The 20,522-nt window shown below is 48.8% G+C and overlaps 1 protein-coding gene across 1 annotated transcript in view; it reads right to left on the bottom strand.

Annotated features, from left to right (window-relative positions):
* Positions 1-20,522, bottom strand: part of GIGYF1 (GRB10 interacting GYF protein 1) — a 656,843-nt gene that overhangs the window by 51,542 nt on the left and 584,779 nt on the right. Inside the window, exons 21-24 of the mRNA XM_069215543.1 lie at positions 14,410-14,583; positions 13,698-13,885; positions 12,813-12,970; positions 12,034-12,191 (exon numbers count right to left, since the gene is read on the bottom strand). Of these exons, the coding sequence (XP_069071644.1) occupies positions 12,034-12,191; positions 12,813-12,970; positions 13,698-13,885; positions 14,410-14,583 (678 nt within the window). The remainder of the gene's footprint in view (positions 1-12,033; positions 12,192-12,812; positions 12,971-13,697; positions 13,886-14,409; positions 14,584-20,522) is intronic.

Genomic DNA, 20,522 nt, shown 5'->3' on the forward strand with positions numbered 1-20,522 from the left:
TGTGTAAGGGACAAGAAACCTGTCCCTCTCTTGAAGGCCTTAGGCAGCAAGCTGCTGAAGAGTCCAAAGGCAAGAAAAATGGAACACATAGGGTCTATTGGGAAGATGGACTCCTGTACACTGAGGCCAGAGACCCCAAACCTGGTGCCACTAGGAGAGTGGTAGTGCCTCAGCTGTTCAGAGAGTTCATCCTAACATTGGCCCATGACATTCCCCTTGCTGGACATTTGGGACAAACCAAGACGTGGGAGAGGTTAGTCAACCACTTCTACTGGCCCAATATGTCCAACATGGTTAAGGAGTTTTGCCTCTCCTGCCCCACCTGTCAAGCCAGTGGTAAGACAGGTGGGCATCCAAAGGCCCCCCTCATTCCACTTCCAGTGGTGGGGGTTCCCTTTGAAAGAGTGGGTGTGGACATAGTTGGTCCACTAGAACCTCCCACAGCCTCAGGAAATATGTATATCCTGGTAGTAGTGGATCATGCTACCAGGTATCCTGAAGCTATTCCCCTTAGGTCGACTACTGCCCCTGCAGTAGCCAAGGCCCTCATTGGTATCTTTACCAGAGTGGGTTTCCCTAAGGAGGTGGTGTCTGACAGAGGTACCAACTTCATGTCAGCATACCTAAAGCACATGTGGAATGAGTGTGGAGTGACTTATAAATTCACTACACCATACCATCCACAAACTAATGGCTTGGTTGAGAGATTCAACAAGACATTAAAAGGCATGATCATGGGGCTCCCAGAAAAACTCAAAAGGAGATGGGATGTCCTCTTGCCATGTCTGCTTTTCGCTTACAGAGAGGTGCCACAGAAGGGAGTAGGATTCTCACCCTTTGAACTTCTGTTTGGTCATCCTGTAAGGGGACCACTTGCCCTTGTTAAAGAAGGCTGGGAGAGACCTCTCCATGAGCCTAAACAGGACATAGTGGACTATGTACTTGGCCTTCGCTCTAGAATGGCAGAGTACATGGAAAAGGCAACCAAAAACCTTGAGGCCAGCCAACAGCTCCAGAAGTTTTGGTATGACCAAAAGGCTGCACTGGTTGAGTTCCAACCAGGGCAGAAAGTCTGGGTTCTGGAGCCTGTGGCTCCCAGGGCACTCCAGGACAAATGGAGTGGCCCTTACCCAGTACTAGAGAGGAAGAGTCAGGTCACCTACTTGGTGGACCTGGGCACAAGCAGGAGCCCCAAGAGGGTGATCCATGTGAACCGCCTTAAGCTCTTCCACGACAGGGCTGATGTGAATCTGTTGATGGTAACAGATGAGGATCAGGAGGTAGAGAGTGAACCTCTCCCTGATCTTCTGTCATCAGACCCAAAAGATGGCTCAGTAGATGGAGTGATCTACTCAGACACCCTCTCTGGCCAACAGCAAGCTGATTGTAGGAGAGTCCTACAACAGTTTCCTGAACTCTTCTCCTTAACCCCTGGTCAGACACACCTGTGTACCCATGATGTGGACACAGGAGACAGCATGCCTGTCAAGAACAAAATCTTTAGACAATCTGACCATGTTAAGGAAAGCATCAAGGTGGAAGTCCACAAGATGCTGGAATTGGGAGTAATTGAGCGCTCTGACAGACCCTGGGCTAGCCCAGTGGTCTTAGTCCCCAAACCTCACACCAAAGATGGAAAGAGAGAGATGAGGTTTTGTGTGGACTACAGAGGGCTCAATTCTGTCACCAAGACAGATGCTCATCCAATTCCAAGAGCTGATGAGCTCATAGATAAATTAGGTGCTGCCAAATTCCTAAGTACCTTTGACTTGACAGCAGGGTACTGGCAAATAAAAATGGCACCTGGAGCCAAAGAGAAAACAGCATTCTCCACACCTGATGGGCATTATCAGTTTACTGTTATGCCCTTTGGTTTAAAGAATGCCCCTGCCACCTTCCAAAGGTTGGTGAATCAAGTCCTTGCTGGCTTGGAGTCCTTTAGCACAGCTTATCTTGATGATATTGCTGTCTTTAGCTCCACCTGGCAGGATCACCTGGTCCACCTGAAGAAGGTTTTGAAGGCTCTGCAATCTGCAGGCCTCTCTATCAAGGCATCCAAATGCCAGATAGGGCAGGGAACTGTGGTTTACTTGGGCCACCTTGTAGGTGGAGGCCAAGTTCAGCCACTCCAACCCAAGATCCAGACTATTCTGGACTGGGTAGCTCCAAAAACCCAGACTCAAGTCAGGGCATTCCTTGGCTTGACTGGGTATTACAGGAGGTTTGTGAAGGGATATGGATCCATTGTGACAGCCCTCACTGAACTCACCTCCAAGAAAATGCCCAAGAAAGTGAACTGGACTGTGAATGCCAACAGGCCTTTGACACCCTGAAACAAGCAATGTGCTCAGCACCAGTTCTAAAAGCTCCAGATTATTCTAAGCAGTTCATTGTGCAGACTGATGCCTCTGAACATGGGATAGGGGCAGTTTTGTCCCAAACAAATGATGATGGCCTTGACCAGCCTGTTGCTTTCATTAGCAGGAGGTTACTCCCCAGGGAGCAGCGTTGGAGTGCCATCGAGAGGGAGGCCTTTGCTGTGGTTTGGTCCCTGAAGAAGCTGAGACCATACCTCTTTGGGACTCACTTCCTAGTTCAAACTGACCACAGACCTCTCAAATGGCTGATGCAAATGAAAGGTGAAAATCCTAAACTGTTGAGGTGGTCCATCTCCCTACAGGGAATGGACTTTATAGTGGAACACAGACCTGGGACTGCCCATGCCAATGCAGATGGCTTTTCCAGGTTCTTCCACTTAGAAAATGAAGACTCTCTTGGGAAAGGTTAGTCTCATCCTCTTTCGTTTGGGGGGGGGGGTTGTGTAAGGAAATGCCTCCTTGGCATGGTTGCCCCCTGACTTTTTGCCTTTGCTGATGCTATGTTTACAATTGAAAGTGTGCTGAGGCCTGCTAACCAGGCCCCAGCACCAGTGTTCTTTCCCTAACCTGTACTTTTGTATCCACAATTGGCAGACCCTGGCATCCAGATAAGTCCCTTGTAACTGGTACTTCTAGTACCAAGGGCCCTGATGCCAAGGAAGGTCTCTAAGGGCTGCAGCATGTCTTATGCCACCCTGGAGACCTCTCACTCAGCACGGACACACTGCTTGCCAGCTTGTGTGTGCTAGTGAGGACAAAACGAGTAAGTCGACATGGCACTCCCCTCAGGGTGCCATGCCAGCCTCTCACTGCCTATGCAGTATAGGTAAGAGACCCCTCTAGCAGGCCTTACAGCCCTAAGGCAGGGTGCACTATACCATAGGTGAGGGTACCAGTGCATGAGCATGGTACCCCTACAGTGTCTAAACAAAACCTTAGACATTGTTAGTGCAGGGTAGCCATAAGAGTATATGGTCTGGGAGTCTGTTTTACACGAACTCCACAGCACCATAATGGCTACACTGAAAACTGGGAAGTTTGGTATCAAACTTCTCAGCACAATAAATGCACACTGATGCCAGTGTACATTTTATTGTAAATTACACCCCAGAGGGCACCTTAGAGGTGCCCCCTGAAACTTAACCAACTGTCTGTGTAGGCTGACTAGTTCCAGCAGCCTGCCACACCAGAGACATGTTGCTGGCCCCATGGGGAGAGTGCCTTTGTCACTCTGAGGCCAGTAACAAAGCCTGCACTGGGTGGAGATGCTAACACCTCCCCCAGGCAGGAGCTGTAACACCTGGCGGTGAGCCTCAAAGGCTCACCCCTTTGTCACAGCCCAGCAGGGCACTCCAGCTTAGTGGAGTTGCCCGCCCCCTCCGGCCACGGCCCCCACTTTTGGCGGCAAGGCTGGAGGGAACAAAGAAAGCAACAAGGAGGAGTCACTGGCCAGTCAGGACAGCCCCTAAGGTGTCCTGAGCTGAGGTGACTCTGACTTTTAGAAATCCTCCATCTTGCAGATGGAGGATTCCCCCAATAGGGTTAGGATTGTGTCCCCCTCCCCTTGGGAGGAGGCACAAAGAGGGTGTACCCACCCTCAGGGCTAGTAGCCATTGGCTACTAACCCCCCAGACCTAAACACGCCCTTAAATTTAGTATTTAAGGGCTACCCTGAACCCTAGAAAATTAGATTCCTGCAACTACAAGAAGAAGGACTGCCCAGCTGAAAACCCCTGCAGCGGAAGACCAGAAGACGACAACTGCCTTGGCTCCAGAAACTCACCGGCCTGTCTCCTGCCTTCCAAAGATCCTGCTCCAGCGACGCCTTCCAAAGGGACCAGCGACCTCGACATCCTCTGAGGACTGCCCCTGCTTCGAAAAGACAAGAAACTCCCGAGGACAGCGGACCTGCTCCAAGAAAAGCTGCAACTTTGTTTCCAGCAGCTTTAAAGAACCCTGCAAGCTCCCCGCAAGAAGCGTGAGACTTGCAACACTGCACCCGGCGACCCCGACTCGGCTGGTGGCGATCCAACACCTCAGGAGGGACCCCAGGACTACTCTAAGACTGTGAGTACCAAAACCTGTCCCCCCTGAGCCCCCACAGCGCCGCCTGCAGAGGGAATCCCGAGGCTTCCCCTGACCGCGACTCTTTGAATCCTAAAGTCCCGACGCCTGGGAGAGACCCTGCACCCGCAGCCCCCAGGACCTGAAGGACCGGACTTTCACTGGAGAAGTGACCCCCAGGAGTCCCTCTCCCTTGCCCAAGTGGAGGTTTCCCCGAGGAACCCCCCCCTTGCCTGCCTGCAGCGCTGAAGAGATCCCGAGATCTCTCATAGACTAACATTGCGAACCCGACGCTTGTTTCTACACTGCACCCGGCCGCCCCCGCGCCGCTGAGGGTGAAATTTCTGTGTGGGCTTGTGTCCCCCCCCGGTGCCCTACAAAACCCCCCTGGTCTGCCCTCCGAAGACGCGGGTACTTACCTGCAAGCAGACCGGAACCGGGGCACCCCCTTCTCTCCATTCTAGCCTATGCGTTTTGGGCACCACTTTGAACTCTGCACCTGACCGGCCCTGAGCTGCTGGTGTGGTGACTTTGGGGTTGCTCTGAACCCCCAAAGGTGGGCTACCTTGGACCAAGAACTAAGCCCTGTAAGTGTCTTACTTACCTGGTTAACCTAACAAATACTTACCTCCCCTAGGAACTGTGAAAATTGCACTAAGTGTCCACTTTTAAAACAGCTATTTGTGAATAACTTGAAAAGTATACATGCAATTTTGATGATTTGAAGTTCCTAAAGTACTTACCTGCAATACCTTTCGAATGAGATATTACATGTAGAATTTGAACCTGTGGTTCTTAAAATAAACTAAGAAAAGATATTTTTCTATATAAAAACCTATTGGCTGGATTTGTCTCCGAGTGTGTGTACCTCATTTATTGTCTATGTGTATGTACAACAAATGCTTAACACTACTCCTTGGATAAGCCTACTGCTCGACCACACTACCACAAAATAGAGCATTAGTATTATCTCTTTTTACCACTATTTTACCTCTAAGGGGAACCCTTGGACTCTGTGCATGCTATTCCTCACTTTGAAATAGCACATACAGAGCCAACTTCCTACAGTGTTTTACGGAATGTGCTGTAATTCCCTCTGCTCTGCGGGGAGTAGACTGCGCCCATGGCTTTAGCAGTGTCCGTGTCTTTTTTGAGTTTCTCAATCGCTGTGTCCACTTCTGGACCAAACAGTTCTTTTTCGTTAAAAGGCATATTGAGAACTGCTTGCTGAATCTCTGGTTTAAATCCAGACGTTCGGAGCCATGCATGCCTTCTGATAGTTACAGATGTATTAATTGTCCGTGCAGCTGTATCTGCAGCGTCCATGGAGGAGCGGATTTGGTTGTTGGAAATGGTCTGTCCCTCCTCAACCACTTGTTTTGCCCTATTTTGTAGGTCCTTGGGCAGATGGTCAATGAGATGTTGCATCTCATCCCAATGGGCTCTGTCATAGCGCGCAAGTAGTGCCTGGGAGTTAGCGATGCGCCACTGGTTTGCAGCTTGTACTGCGACTCTTTTACCAGCTGCATCGAACTTGCGGCTTTCTTTATCTGGGGGTGGTGCATCCCCAGATGTGTGGGAGTTGGCCCTTTTCCTAGCTGCTCCTACAACGACAGAGTCTGGTGGCAGCTGTGTAGTGATGAAAGCCGGGTCTGTAGGAGGCGCCTTATACTTTTTTTCCACTCTAGGTGTGATTGCCCTACTTTTGACCGGCTCCTTAAAGATTTCTTTTGCGTGCCGGAGCATACCTGGCAGCATAGGCAGGCTTTGGTAGGAGCTGTGGGTGGAGGAGAGGGTGTTGAATAAAAAGTCATCCTCGACTTGTTCTGAGTGGAGGTTTACGTTGTGGAATTGTGCTGCTCTAGCCACCACTTGAGAATATGCTGTGCTCTCTTCTGGTGGTGAGGGCTTTGTTGGATATGCCTCCGGACTGTTGTCCGACACTGGGGCGTCATGTAAGTCCCTAGCGTCTTGATCCTGGTCACCTTGGCTCATGGTGGTGTGAGCCGGGGAATGTGACGGAGTTTGCGCTGGTGAGACGTTAATTACAGGTGGAGGAGAGGGTGGCGGAGTCACCTTTTTCACCATTTTTGTTTGTGGCGCCTGGTCTGTTTGAAACTCCAGTCTCCTTTTTCTCCTAATAGGGGGAAGGGTGCTTATTTTTCCTCTTCCCTGCTGTATGAAAATACGTTTTTGCGTATGGTCCACTTCGGTGGATTGCAGCTCTTCCTCAAACCTATGCTTTCGCATCTGAGAGGACAGTGATTGCTCCTCTGTATAAGAGCCTGGACCTGGGTCGGTTACGGGTTGTTTCGGCACCGAAACCCTGCCTGTATCTTTTTTCGGCTCCGAGGTGGCTTTTTTCTTTTTTGGAGTCGAAACCTCTCGGCGTCGATCTTTGTCGGTGCCGCTGTCTCGGCGTCGAGCCGTTTCTACACCGCTATCTCGGTGTCGTTGCTTTTCTCCAGCACCTTCTCGATCCCGAGAAGGCTGCGTGCCGGTGTCTCGACCGGAGTCGGACGATCTCGGCACTGTTTGGGCCTTTTTCGGTGCCGATGGTCGGTCACCGAATTTATGGGTGGAGCCATGGCCTGGTGGCAGTGGCGTCCCCTGGGCCTTGTCACTTTTCTTATGTGTTGTTTTCGACGTCTTACTCACGGTTCTTTGATCGTCGAATTCCTCGGAGTACGATTCGTGGATCGAAAAGGTTTCTTCTTCCTCTTGTTCCTCGAACTCTCGGTGCGCTGTCGGCTTGGACGCCATCTGAAGTCTCCTGGCTCGACGGTCACGGAGTGTCTTTCGGGACCGGAACGCGCGACAGGCCTCGCAAGTCTCCTCACTGTGCTCAGGTGACAGGCACAGGTTACAGACCAAATGTTGGTCTGTATACGGGTATTTGTTGTGGCATTTGGGACAAAAACGGAACGGGGTCCGTTCCATCGGCGTTGTTCGACACGCGGTCGGGCCGACCAGGCCCCGACGGGGGATCGAAAACTACCCCGAAGGGCCCCGGAGCTCGTCGATCTTCGATGCGGTGTTGAATCTAACTACGCCGATCCCGAACGCAACAATACCGACGAAAATCTTCCGATATTTACTAACTTTCCGTTCCGAAACTCGGAGCGACAGGAACACGTCCGAACCCGATGGCGGAAAGAAAACAATCGAAGATGGAGTCGACGCCCATGCGCAATGGAGACAGAAGGAGGAGTCACTCGGTCCCGTGACTCGAAAGACTTCTTCGAAGAAAAACAACTTGTAACACTCCGACCCAACACCAGATGGCGAGCTATGCAGAACATGTGTATCTACAGCGACAGATGCCATCGAACAGATATATTTCCACTGACATAGAAGCGAAACAAATGAATGATTAAGTAGTACACACACACACCTAGATAATATATGTATTTTTTTTTTGTTTAAATGTAAATGGGCCTTGGTAGAGTAGCAGAAACCAAGGTCAATATACAACTCTTATAATGATTAAGACCCTCTACAGATGACTAGAAAGGGTATCAATGATGAAAAAAATAGAAAATTTACCAGATTCTTTAACAAAAGAAAGGGAGTTTGATGAATCCATCATGACAACACTTCACCAAGTGTGAACCTAACAGTAGAGTCATGTAAAGATGGAAACAACTGTATCTATGTAAGCTATCAATAATTAATTTCAAACACAACAGATATAAATATTTTCAAATAGAAGAAGTGGCACCCCCGGGAAAGGGTAAAACTCTTCTGAAAAGATTTAAGTATTTAATGCAACTACAAAAACGTAGGACTCCTAAATAGTCCACTTCTATTAGTCTAAACTAAAAACTAAAAAAGAATCTACAACAAGATACATCTCTATGGCGGCCCATTATCAACTGACGCAAGTCATGAAAAAAAATAATGCTCAAAGAAAACGTTGCACCATAGAAAAGTCTACACTAAAGCATATAAATGACAAACTGCAATGAGTATCAAATATGAACCATTTAAGACTAAAATAATGAAAGTCTTATAGTCCTCAAGAAGATACTTTCTACTTATACAGTGCAGAAAACTCCCTCTTGTTGGCACTGTTAGCCCCCATTTTTTGCCTGCTTTCAGTGTGCTTAGACTGTTTTCACCTGGATCCTGCTAACCCGGCTCTCTCCTCAAAATCTGGTTACCTTGATAGCTTTTAATCCCCAGAATTGGCTTACTGGTGGGCCCTTGTAACTCCCTACTATGTGATACACTTAGGTACCCAGGGCACTGGTACACCAGGCCATGGGCAGCAGCTTGTATTATGCCACCCTTGGGAGCCCATGTAAACTGTCTGCAGGCCTGCCATTTACAGACTGCGTGAAAAGGCACATGCACCGTTTCACTGCTGGTCTCTACACTAGGTCACTGTAAGTCACCCCTGTGGTAGTAGGCCCTTCCAGCACGAAGGGCAGGGTGCATGTTCCTATGTGTGTTGGCACCCCTGCAAGAGGAGAGGTGCCCCTACGAACTTCAGTTCCAATTCCCTGCAATTCTTAAGTGCGGGAAGCCATCTTAGCTATGTACTAGAAACTGGTCACTATGTGTGTCCAGCTACACAATGGTAACGCAGCATGTCTGGTACCACTACTGATGCCAATATTGGTGGCATGATTCCATGCACTCTGGGGGCTCCTTAGAGACCCCCCCCCCCAGTATTGCTCCTACCAGTCTTCCAGGGTCTGCAAGCAGCCCACGCTGCTGCAGTCCCTCAGGCAGAATTATGCCCTCCTGCTACTTGACCAGCTCAAGCAGGGCAAAGTAGAACAAAGGTTTTCCTGTGGGGAAAGGGGTGCAACATCCTCTCCCTTGAAAATAGATGATACGAGGCTGCGGAGGGGTAGCCTCCACATGCCACCAGCTTTCTTTGAAGGACATATTTGTTGCCCTCGTTGCATAATCCGGTTTGCACCAGTCCAGGGCCCCTCAGTACCTGCTCTGTAACAAAACTGCACAAAGGAAAGGGGGGTGACCACTCCCCTGTCTATCACCACCCCAGGGGTGGTGCCCAGAGCTCCTCCAGGTGGCCACTTGATTCTGCCATCTTGAAACCAAGATGGGCAGAGGCCCCTGGGAGCATATGACTGGTCAGGTTGGTAAATTGAGGTCAGTGATCCCCCCCTACCCCCTATATTAGGTGGTCACCTAGCAAAGTGATCAAGCCTCTTTTTTTTGCTATTTAGGGTCTCTCTTGCGGGTGGTCTCTGCAACAACCACTACTGCTCCTGGCCACTGGACTTCACAGGAACCAAACAAGACTGCAACACAGACATCTCCTTGCAACATTGTTTCCGGAGCTCCTGTCAGCAACTTGCAACATTTTCCACGGCTGTGCATCTTCTGGAGTTTGCAAGACATCAGCTTCACCAAAGAAGCAAGAAGGAATATCCCTTGGAGTGAAAGAGCCACTCCTCTGCAGGCACCTAAAGCAATGATGTACAGCTGCTGGGATCTGCTGCCCTCTGGACCTGCTGAGTTTCTCCAACATAGATGTTGGTTCCGAGGAGTCTTCTGAATCCTTTATGCCTTCTATTCAACTTTTCACTAGACTAGACTGTCTCCTTCTCTTGCAGGCCCTCTTCATCCCGAATCCACTGTTTGGTTCCACTGACCAGGTCCTGCTCTTGCAATAATCCAATTTCAAGTGCCCATGTTAGCATATGGGACGACCAGGTAACTTATCTCTGCTCTCCTGGTCGCAGGGGGTCTTCTAGATATTTACCTCTTGGGGTGCCGTACCCTGCCAGTCCTTGGCTAAACTACTCCATATCCTCTGGCGGGGGACCCATTCACGCAATCAACTATTTTAGTATGGGGTTTGGCCCCAATAGGGTCATTGCCATTTCTTACAATTTCTGGTGTTTTTATGCTAATTCCTTATATCAGCCAGGACAGAAGGTGTGGGTCCAGGGCACTTTAGGACAAGTGGTCCACACTATTGTGGAGAGAAAGGGGGAGGTCACCTATCTAGAGGACCTAGGCACTCCTAGAAGCCCCCACAAGATGTTATTGGAGGCTCTGCAAAAAGCAGCCCTCACGGCATCAAGGTACCAGACAGGGCAGGGAAAGGTGGCTTATCTGGGCCACCTGGTAGGTTGAGGCCAGACTGATTCAACCACTCCAGGGCAAAATCCAAACCATCTTGGATTGGACTTCCCCAGAACTCAAACCCAGGTCCTAGGCAGGGTACTATAGGAGGTTCATTAAGAACAATTTTAGCCCCCATAAATTACCTCACATCCAAAAGGATACCCAAGACGTTTTGGGGCGAGCTTGCTGCCAGAAAACTTTTGAGCGACCTCAAACAGGTCATATGCTCTGATCCTACACTCAAAAGCCCTGATTACTCCAAGCAATTTCTTGTGCAGATGCTTCTGGGGTACGACAGTCTTCCACTACACCCTCTGCACTAGACTGCACGATGCCGGCATCCACAGCAAAGCCCTAGAGTGGATCCGCTCCTTCCTCACCGGCCATACCCAGAGAGTCAGGCGCGCACTGTTGACCTCACAATCAACAGATCACATGCAGTGTTCCTCAGGACCCCTCCCTGAGCCCTACCCTCTTCAACATCTACATTGCCCCGCTCTCTAACATCGTCAGAAACCACAGACTCAACATTGTCTCCTATGCCGACAATACCAAACTGATCCTCTCTCTCACCACCAAGCCTAGAACTGCAAAAAGCAACTTCCACAATGGAATGAGGGCAGTCACTGCCTGAATGAAGGACAGCTGCCTGAAACTCAACACTGATAAGACTGTGGTATTCATCCTGGGTCCCACGCCCTCTGCCTGGGACGACTCATTGTGGCCCTCAGTGCTCAGAAACCCACATCCACCCATCATCCTCGAGTCCTCACTCAGTGAACTGCCAAGTCAACACCATCTCATCCTCATGTTAGCACACTGTCAATTCTGAAAGATTTTCAAAGAGATCCCAATTGAATCCAGAAGAAGTCACCCAGACGCTCTTCACCAACAAATTAGACTATGGCAATGCACTCTATGCTGCACCACCGAAGCACTTCAAAAGAAACTGCAGAGAATCCAAAATGGTCTTGCCATACTCATCCTGAACGTCCCCCACCATAGCCACATCTCCAGCCACCAGAGACCTTCACTGGCACCTGATCAACAAAAGAACCCCCTTCAAGCTCCACATGCATGCATACAAAGGCCTCCACAACATCGTTCCAGCATACCTCAATCACCGCCTGACCTTCCACACGCCCACCAGATACCTCTGCTCCATCCAACAGGCCCTCGCCATAACCCCAAGGATATGCAAGCACACAGCTGGAGCAAGATCCTTCTCTTACCTCGCTGCAAAGACCTGATACGCTCTTCCGCTACACCTCATGCAATCACCCTCAGTACCTCAATTCAAGAAGAACCTCAAGACCTGGCTGTTCAAATGAACTACTACCCCCCCAGCTCCTTGAGACCCTCATGGGTAGTTAGCCATGCTCTACAAATACGCGGATTGATTTTAAACACTACATGGGGGTCATCCAATTGTTTCATAAATATACACTGTGTAATAAGCTCTCCACCCTTTGCCTGCACATACCTGCTGTCGTTGCTGGTTGGCTTTCTGTTTGGCACGGCGCTCTAAGAACTGCTTGGCAAACTCTTTGGCTTCAAGGGTGTCCCCCAAGTAGGATCTGATGTAGTCATGCACATCATACGGGGATTCTACTTCTTTTAGGAATGAGACAAAAGTTGCCGCTGGAAGAATGAAGAGAAATAAAACGATCACACCTTGTGGACTACAAATAGTTGCCACAAAAAACTAATCTGAGGTAAAGCCATCAAATGGTATTGGATAAGGATTTGTGTGGAGTCATCTAAACAGGTTTCATTACGTCTACCTTACACAATGTATCCACAGTCTTCCCACAAAGAAATAATATCCTTGAAAAGACCACTCCTACCACACCTGCCATCACTAGACCCTTTCTGGTGGGTACCATCGTAATTGATCTTTCATAATGAGAAAAAAAAGTACCTCACAAGTGGATCAACCCAGAGATGTACACACCATTAACAAATTGGCAAACTGTGTAGCCCCACGTACACAAAGAAAATGAACATAAGCAAAGGTCACAAATAGACAATAACATTTCTAACTTTACTTAAATGGCACCCAAACACCTATGTACAGAAATACCCAACAGTCTGAGTAACAAAGCATCATCGTTTATGGTCCTACACCCACTGATCACTATACTGTGCTACCAAAACGCCCTTAATATCAGTAAAACTGGTTTTGCCCCAAGTATATGTTCATGGAATTTTAAGAAGACTGAATGGATGTCTGTCTAGCTTCAGCGCCTGCAGCTTTCCTACCATCCAGGTTGTTGGAGGTGTTAAGAGCATGCAGCATCTGTTCACACCACTGTGTAAAGCCGTCCTGTGGCTTATGAATGCCTTGCAGTAACTTGAGAAGTTTCTCTTCCTCTTCAGTCTTCTTCCGGCTCTGGCGGCTGGGGATACCGTAAGAATCACTGTTATGGAAGTAGAGGACAGTGGTTACTAATCAAACTAAGTGGACACGAAAACAACTGCTTTAAAAGTTACAATTGCATTTAACAAAATAAAAAGGTAGATCGCAGGGACAAGAGAAGGGTCAGAGGGCTCTCAAATAACAAAAAGACTTCTGGCAGCATTTCCTACAAAACAAGCTATTGACATCTAGTTCATACATGGAAACATCTATGATTCAGGTGGGAGACTCCTGATTGTTCTTTTTTTTTTACAGCCATAAAAGCCTTTATTTTTCATGTCTCATGCTTAAAATTGGCTTTGTTTAAATATAAGCCATTGGGCAAAATTAATTGCCCCTGTTCCCTTATTTTTTTTGTTTAAAAATTTCCCACTTCTCTCTGAAAATGCTGGCTTGTATGCCAATTTCTTTGTCTCCATGTTTCACACATACCTTTGGGTGAAGGTTTAGCAAGAACAAAATTCTCTGGATTTTCTAATGACCAAAATAAATGCTGCTCATATGCTTCAACTAGCTTTCTTTTTAGTGGACACACAAAATACAGGCTCCGATTGAACATTCCAAAACGTATTTAAATAATCTTTCAGTTTCACACCCCTTTACTTTTTCTGGGAACCCAAAAGCAATGGAATTAGGGATGGACTGCAGAAGCCCTTCTAGCCCTGAGTGCATTTAATTAACTTCCTTCTCTGAGCCTTTAGCCCTCTCCAAAAACACCAATGACATACCTCAGGGACGGGCTGCTTCGGCTATTCTTGAGCCCAATGCTTCTCATGCCAGCACCAGCATTCTTCAGTCCCTCCTCCCAGGGACCAAGGCTACTGTTCTTCTCATGGCCTCCCCACAAGGGGCTGGACTCCCCCCACTGGGAAGACATGCTAGCCATGCCTGAGCTGCTCATGGTAAGACCTCCATGCTAGAAGATAAGATGAAAGAATACTATTGTAAAAAAGAGGTGAGATTGTAGAAGAGTTCATACGTGAAATAACATCACATTGAGCACCTAAAGGAACCCATAGGTGAAACTGATGAGAGAAAGGAGGACAGAGATGCAGGCGGTAACTGTAAGACAAGGTCAGGAAAAAAGAACTGAACAAAGGAACACATTAAAGACATGAAACATACACTTATTATTCGAACAGGAACTAAAAACATATTAGTCTTGCGAGCAAACTGGTATTCCTATTCTGCATTATAACAATTGATCTGCATCACAGTTAAACAATGAAAAAAGACTAAAGAATGTATCTGGGACAAATAAAAGGCACCTATCAAAGTGCTAAGAAACTCATTTCTGCCATCATTAATCAGAAACTCACTTCTGCCATCATTAATCAATCTACAGTATAGGTTGTGGTGCGGATACAGATAGTAATTGAATCAAGTTACCAAGAATGTGCTTTCTTTATGTGCAGCAGCTGTGCAAAGTTTAAAACTCACCACTCGTTGCTGCACCCGCTGTTGCTTCTGCAACAGGCGCTCATTCTCCTGCTGCTGAAGCTCAAGGACTGCCTTCATGGATATGCTCTTGGAGTGGCTGTTCCAAAGGGGTGGAGAACTCTGTTGCTGGCTATGCTGAAGTAACTTCAGGAGAAGCTCCTGCTGTTGGCGACACTGGTAGGGAAAAATAAGACAAGGGTTTGGTTCTCTAAAGAGTCTAAGAAAAGGACCAAGATAAAAGGAAAGCAATAAAGAACTCATATAGTACTATCCAATTCTGAGAGTGGCAGGACATTTAGCTAAACTCCGAGCTAAAAGACGGAAAAGCCAGCAGCAAAATTCAAGCGGCTCACATCTAATGAACTTCCATTGGATAACCACAAAAAGCCACCCGCTCAGACACATGAGCAGTCTCAGAGCTACTTTTGACTCATTATGAACACTGTATTAAGTACATAATAATCTAGGACACCTGAACAGTGTACTTTTAATTCATTGTTTATCCTTGCCCTCACCACACTCACTACTAAAACTGATGGATATTGACAGGGTAATACACCAGAACAAAACATCCGCAGGCAAATAGTTACTTGCATTTGATACAGGTAGATAGCTAATCTTCCTGTACATACATTTTCTTATGAATATTTCACCAGTCCAGTATGGACAACCATCAGCCAGTGTAGGAAGCCTGCTCTGTATGTACTATCTCAAAGTCAGAGATAGTGTGCACAGAGTCCAGGGGTTCCCCTTAGAGGTTGACAGTGGCAATAATAGATAATACTAATGCTCTATTTGTGGTAGTGTGGTCGAGCAGTTAGGCTTATCAGAGGGTAGTGTTAAGCATTTGTTGTACACACACAAGCAATAAATGGGAACACACACTCAAAGACTTAACTCCAGGCCAATAGGTTTTTATATAGAAAAATATTATTTTCCTCATTTATTTTAGAACCACAAGATTCAGAATTCAAGTTAGTACATAAGTTGTAAGGTACTTTGCATAAGTAAATATAGAACTTTGAATGAAAATAGTAATGTACACAGTATGGCATAAAATGGCAATAAGCTATTTTAAAAGTGGACAGTGCAAAATTGAACATTTCCTGGAGGGGTTAAGTAAAGGTTAGTTTGTCAGGTAAGTAAAGCACTTACAAGTTCAGTCTCCGGGGCAAAGGCAGCCCACCATTGGGTGGTTCAAGTCAACCCCAAACACCCCCAGCACCAGCAACATAGGGCCGGTCAGGTGCAGAGGTCAAAGAGGGGCCCAAATAGCACAGGCGCCTATGGAGACTAGGGGTGCTCTGGTTCCAGTCTGCTGGCAGGTAAGTACCTGCGTCCTCAGGAAGCAGACCAGGGGGGTTTTGTAGAGCAAAGGGAGGGTGGGGGGTGTCCCAAACAGGCACGCAGAATACACCCTCAGTGGCACAGGGGCGGCTGGGTGCAGTGTGCAAACAAGGCATCGGAGTTTGCGTTAAAATCAGTGAAGGGACTCGGGGGTCACTGGCGATGCAGGCAGGGCACATGGTGGGGGGGGGGGGGGGCAGCCATCGACTGGGCAAAGATGAGGGCCGCCTGTTGGTCACTCCTGCACCGGTAGTTGGTTCCTCACGGGCCTGGGGGCTGCGGGTGCAGTGCTTCTTCCAGGTGTCGGGTTCTTTGTTGCTGGGCAGTCGCGGTCAGGGGGATCCTCTGGATTCTCTCTGCAGGCGTCCCTTTGGGGGTGCAGGGAGGTCGTTTCAGGATGGACACGTCGTGGAAGTTGCCTGGTGGTCCTTGCTGCAGTGTTGGTTTCGCTGCACTCGGGCCGTGCGTGTCAACTGCAGAGTGTTGGGGACTCGCGCTTCAGGAGTGAAGTGTTACAGGTCCTGCAGGGAGAGGTGTGAGGCACCTCCACCCAGGATAGGCTTTGTTCCTGGTCACAGAGTGCACAAAGGCACTCACCCCATGTGGCCAGAAACTAGTTTGGAAGTGGCAGACTGGCAGAGACAAGTCAGCCTAGCACTAGCAGTTGGGCTGGCATGCAGGGAGTATCTCTAAGATGCCCTCTGAGTGCATTTCCTAATAAATCTCACACTGGCATCAGTGTGGATTTGTTGTGCTGAGAAGCTGGATAGCAAACTTCCCAGTATTCAGTGTAGCCATTAGGGAACTGTGGAGTTTGTGTTTGACAAACTCCCAAACCATATACTCTTTATGGCTACCCTGCACCTACAATGTCTAAGAATTGGTTTAGACACTGTAGGTGCATAGTACTCATGCAGCTATGCCCTCACCTGTGGTATAGTGCATCCTGCCTTAGGGCTGTAAGGCCTGCTAGACGAGTGACTTACCTATGCCACAGGCAGCGGGTTGTGGACATGACACCCTGAGGGGAGTGCTATGTCGACTTATTTTCTCCCCACCAGCATACACAAGCTGGCAAGCAGTGTGTCTGTGCTGAGTGAGGGGTCTCCAGGGTGGCATAAGACATGCTGCAGCCCTTAGAGACCTTCCCTGGCATCAGGGCCCTTGGTACCAGGGGTACCAGTTACAAGGTACTTACCTGGATGCCATGGTGTGCCAATTGTGGAAACCAAGGTACAGGTTAGGGAAAGAACACTGGTGCTGGGGTCTGGTTAGCAGGCCTCAGCACACTTTCAAATCATAACTTGGCATCAGCAAAGGCAAAAAGTCAGGGGGTAACCATGCCAAGGAGGCCTTACAAGAAGCCACTACCGACCTGTCTGGGAATGCAGAACCAGGTTGACGGTGAACGAAGACAGTCAGCAGTGCAGCACTGGAGCAGCTGAAGACTTCCTGAAGTGATGCAGTCGAAATCCCACGCATGAAGGATTGCAGTCGGTCAGTGGTGTGAAAAACCACCAACAAGCCATGGCAAAGGCAAATGTCATTGGGGAAGAAATGTGGAGCTGCTGGGGACAGGCAAGGTCCAGGAGGACTCAACCCATGGAGGGGAGTCCCAGGTGACCCTCAGCATTGAAGAGAGTCGCAGGAAGAGGAGGAAGCCCTCACAGGCGACCTGCAGCTAGCAAGCACAGGAGTCGCAGTGAGGCCCACGCAGCATACCTAGGAAGGAGTCCCAATTCGCTGGAGAAGAATGCAAAGGGCTGTGCATCACAGGGAAGAGGGCTGGGGCTACACGGAGCCTGGAAATTCCTTGGAGGCCATGCCAATGAGCCTTGGTAGCTGCAAGAGATGCAGAGCACAGGGGTACTATCCTGCATGGAAAGGCAAGGGCCTACAGTCTGAGTCGGACAGCTGGTAGAGAAGACCACTCCAGACCACCACCCATGAAGTGGGATCCACACAGCTCTGGAGGAGAGGAGATCCACACAGCCAGACATCGTTGCAGTTGGTGCCTGCGGATGCATGGGACTGACTCCTTCACTCCAAGGGAGATTCCGTCTAGCGTAGGCTGAAGTCTTGTCGCCCTCAGAGGATACACAGCTGGAGAAATGTTGCAGAAGGGAGCCTGAGAAACAATGTGGCAGAGTAGTTGCTGTGTGTAAGGAAATGGCTCCCTGCTGCAGTTACCCCCCCACTTTTTGCCTGATATTGATTCTGACTTGACTGAGAAGTGTGCTGGGACTCTGCTAACCAGGCCCCAGCACCAGTGTTTTTTCACTAAAAATGTACCATTGTTTCCACAATTGGCACACCCCGGCACACAGATAAGTCCCTTGTAAAAAGGTACCAGTGGTACCAAGGGCCCTGTGACCAGGGAAGGTCCCTAGGGACTGAAGCATATGTTGTGCCACCCTAAGGGACCCCTCACCTAACACATGCACACTGCCATTGCAGATTGTGTGTGTTGGTGGGGAGAAAAAGGCAAACCCGACATGGCATCCCCCTCAGGATGCCATGCACACAGAATACTGCCTGTGGCATAGGTAAGTCACCCCTCTAGCAGGCCTTACAGCCCTAAGGCAGGGTGCACTACACCACAGGTGAGGGCATAGCTGCATGAGCAATATGCCCCTACAATGTCCACGTCTATTCTTAGACATTGTAAGTATAGTGTGAACATATTAAGTATATGGTCTGGGAGTTTGTCAAAAACTAACTCCACAGCTCCATAATGGCTACAATGAATACTGGGAAGGCTCAAGCTTCGTGTTACAATGCCCCAGGGCACTCCAGCTTGTGGAGATCCCCGCCCCCTGGACACAGCCCCCACTTTTGGCGGCAAGTCCAGGGGGGAGATAATGAGAAAAACAAGGAGGAGTCACCCACCAGTCAGGACAGCCCCTAAGGTGTCCTGAGCTGAGGTGACCCCTGCCTTTAGAAATCCTCCATCTTGATTTTGGAGGACTCCCCCAATAAGAATAGGGATGTGCCCCCCTCCCCTCAGGGAGGAGGCACAAAGAGGGTGTAGCCAACCTCAAGGACATTAGCCATTGGCTACTGTCCTCCCAGACCTAAACACACCCCTAAATCGAGTATTTAGGAGTGACCCTGAACCCAGGAAATCAGATTCCTGCAACCTTAACAAGAAGAAGGACTGCTGACCTGAAGCCCTGCAGAGAAGATGGAGACGACAACTGCTTTGGCCCCAGCCCTACTGGCCTGTCTCCCCACTTCGAAGAAAACTGAAACAGCGACGCATTCAACAGGGACCAGCGACCTCTGAAGCCTCAGAGGACTGCCCTGCAACCAAGGACCAAGAAACTCCTGTGGACAGCGGCCCTGTTCAACAACCTGCTTGCAACAATGAAACAACTTTAAAGACTTCACGTTTCCCACCGGAAGCGTGAGACTTTCCACTCTGCACCCGGCTCGACCTGCGGAAAACCAACAATACAGGGAGGACTCCCTGGCGACTGCGAGCCCGTGAGTAGCCAGAGACGAAGCCCCTGTAACAAGGGACCCGACGCCTGGAACTAACACTGCACCCGCAGCCCCCAGGACCTGAAGGAACCGAACTCCAGTGCAGGAGCGACCCCCAGGCGACCCTTTGCCTAGCCCAGGTGGTGGCTACCCCAAGGAGCCCCCCGTGCCTGCATGCATCGTTGAAGAGACCCCCGGTTCTCCCCATTACTTCCTATCTGAAACCAGATGCCTGTTTGCACTCTGCAACCAGCTGCCCCAGTGCCGCTGAGGGTATACTTTCTGTACCTCTGCACCTGACCGGCCCTGAGCTGCTGGTGTGGTAACTTTGGGGTTGCCTTGAACCCCCAACGGTGGGCTACCTTGGACCCAACCTTGAGACTTGTAAGTGTTTTACTTACCTGTCAACTTAACCTTTACTTACCTCCCCCAGGAACTGTTGATTTTTGCACTGTGTCCCCTTTTAAAATAGCTTATTGCCATTTATACAAAGACTGTACATGATGAATGAGTTACTTACCTTCGGTAAAGACTTTTCTAGTGGATACATTAGCTACCTGTGGATTCCTCACCTAATGAATACCCCCATTGCGCCAGCTCTCGACGGAAATCTTCTTCCTAGCTTCTGCACGTCGACGAGGACGTCACAACTGCCCATGTGACGCCGCCTGACGTCATACAGGCAATAAGAGGGCCTCGCCGACGTGCCGACGTCAGTACCAACATTTTGTACGTGCCTGAGAATAATAGGCCATTGAGATGAAAGAACAAATTGCAAAATTTAATGATATTCTAAATAATTACATCATTCTAACCACTCAATTCTCCTTTTTCTCTTTTAAAAAAAATAAAATAAAAATAAAAAAATAAATATATGAGCAATATGTATACATATGAACATATGGAAAATGTCACTTACCCAGTGTACATCTGTTCGTGGCATTAGTAGCTGCAGATTCACATGCTGTGCACATCCCGCCATCTGGTGTTGGGCTCGGAGTGTTACAAGTTGTTTTTCTTCGAAGAAGTCTTTTCGAGTCACGAGACCGAGGGACTCCTCCCATTTTGACTCCATTGCGCATGGGCGTCGACTCCATCTTAGATTGTTTTCTCCGCAGAGGGTGAGGTAGGAGTTGTGTATGCTAGTAATAGTGCCCATGCAATGGAGTGAATGCGTATGTACATAATGAAGTTTAAAGTAATATATTTACAAATGTACAAATGTTTAAGATCTACTTCTGAACGACTACAGGCTCCAGGGGAGGCGGGTGGGCGCATGTGAA

This window comes from Pleurodeles waltl, chromosome 12, assembly GCF_031143425.1.
Source record: "Pleurodeles waltl isolate 20211129_DDA chromosome 12, aPleWal1.hap1.20221129, whole genome shotgun sequence".
Taxonomy (NCBI): Eukaryota; Metazoa; Chordata; class Amphibia; order Caudata; family Salamandridae; genus Pleurodeles; species Pleurodeles waltl.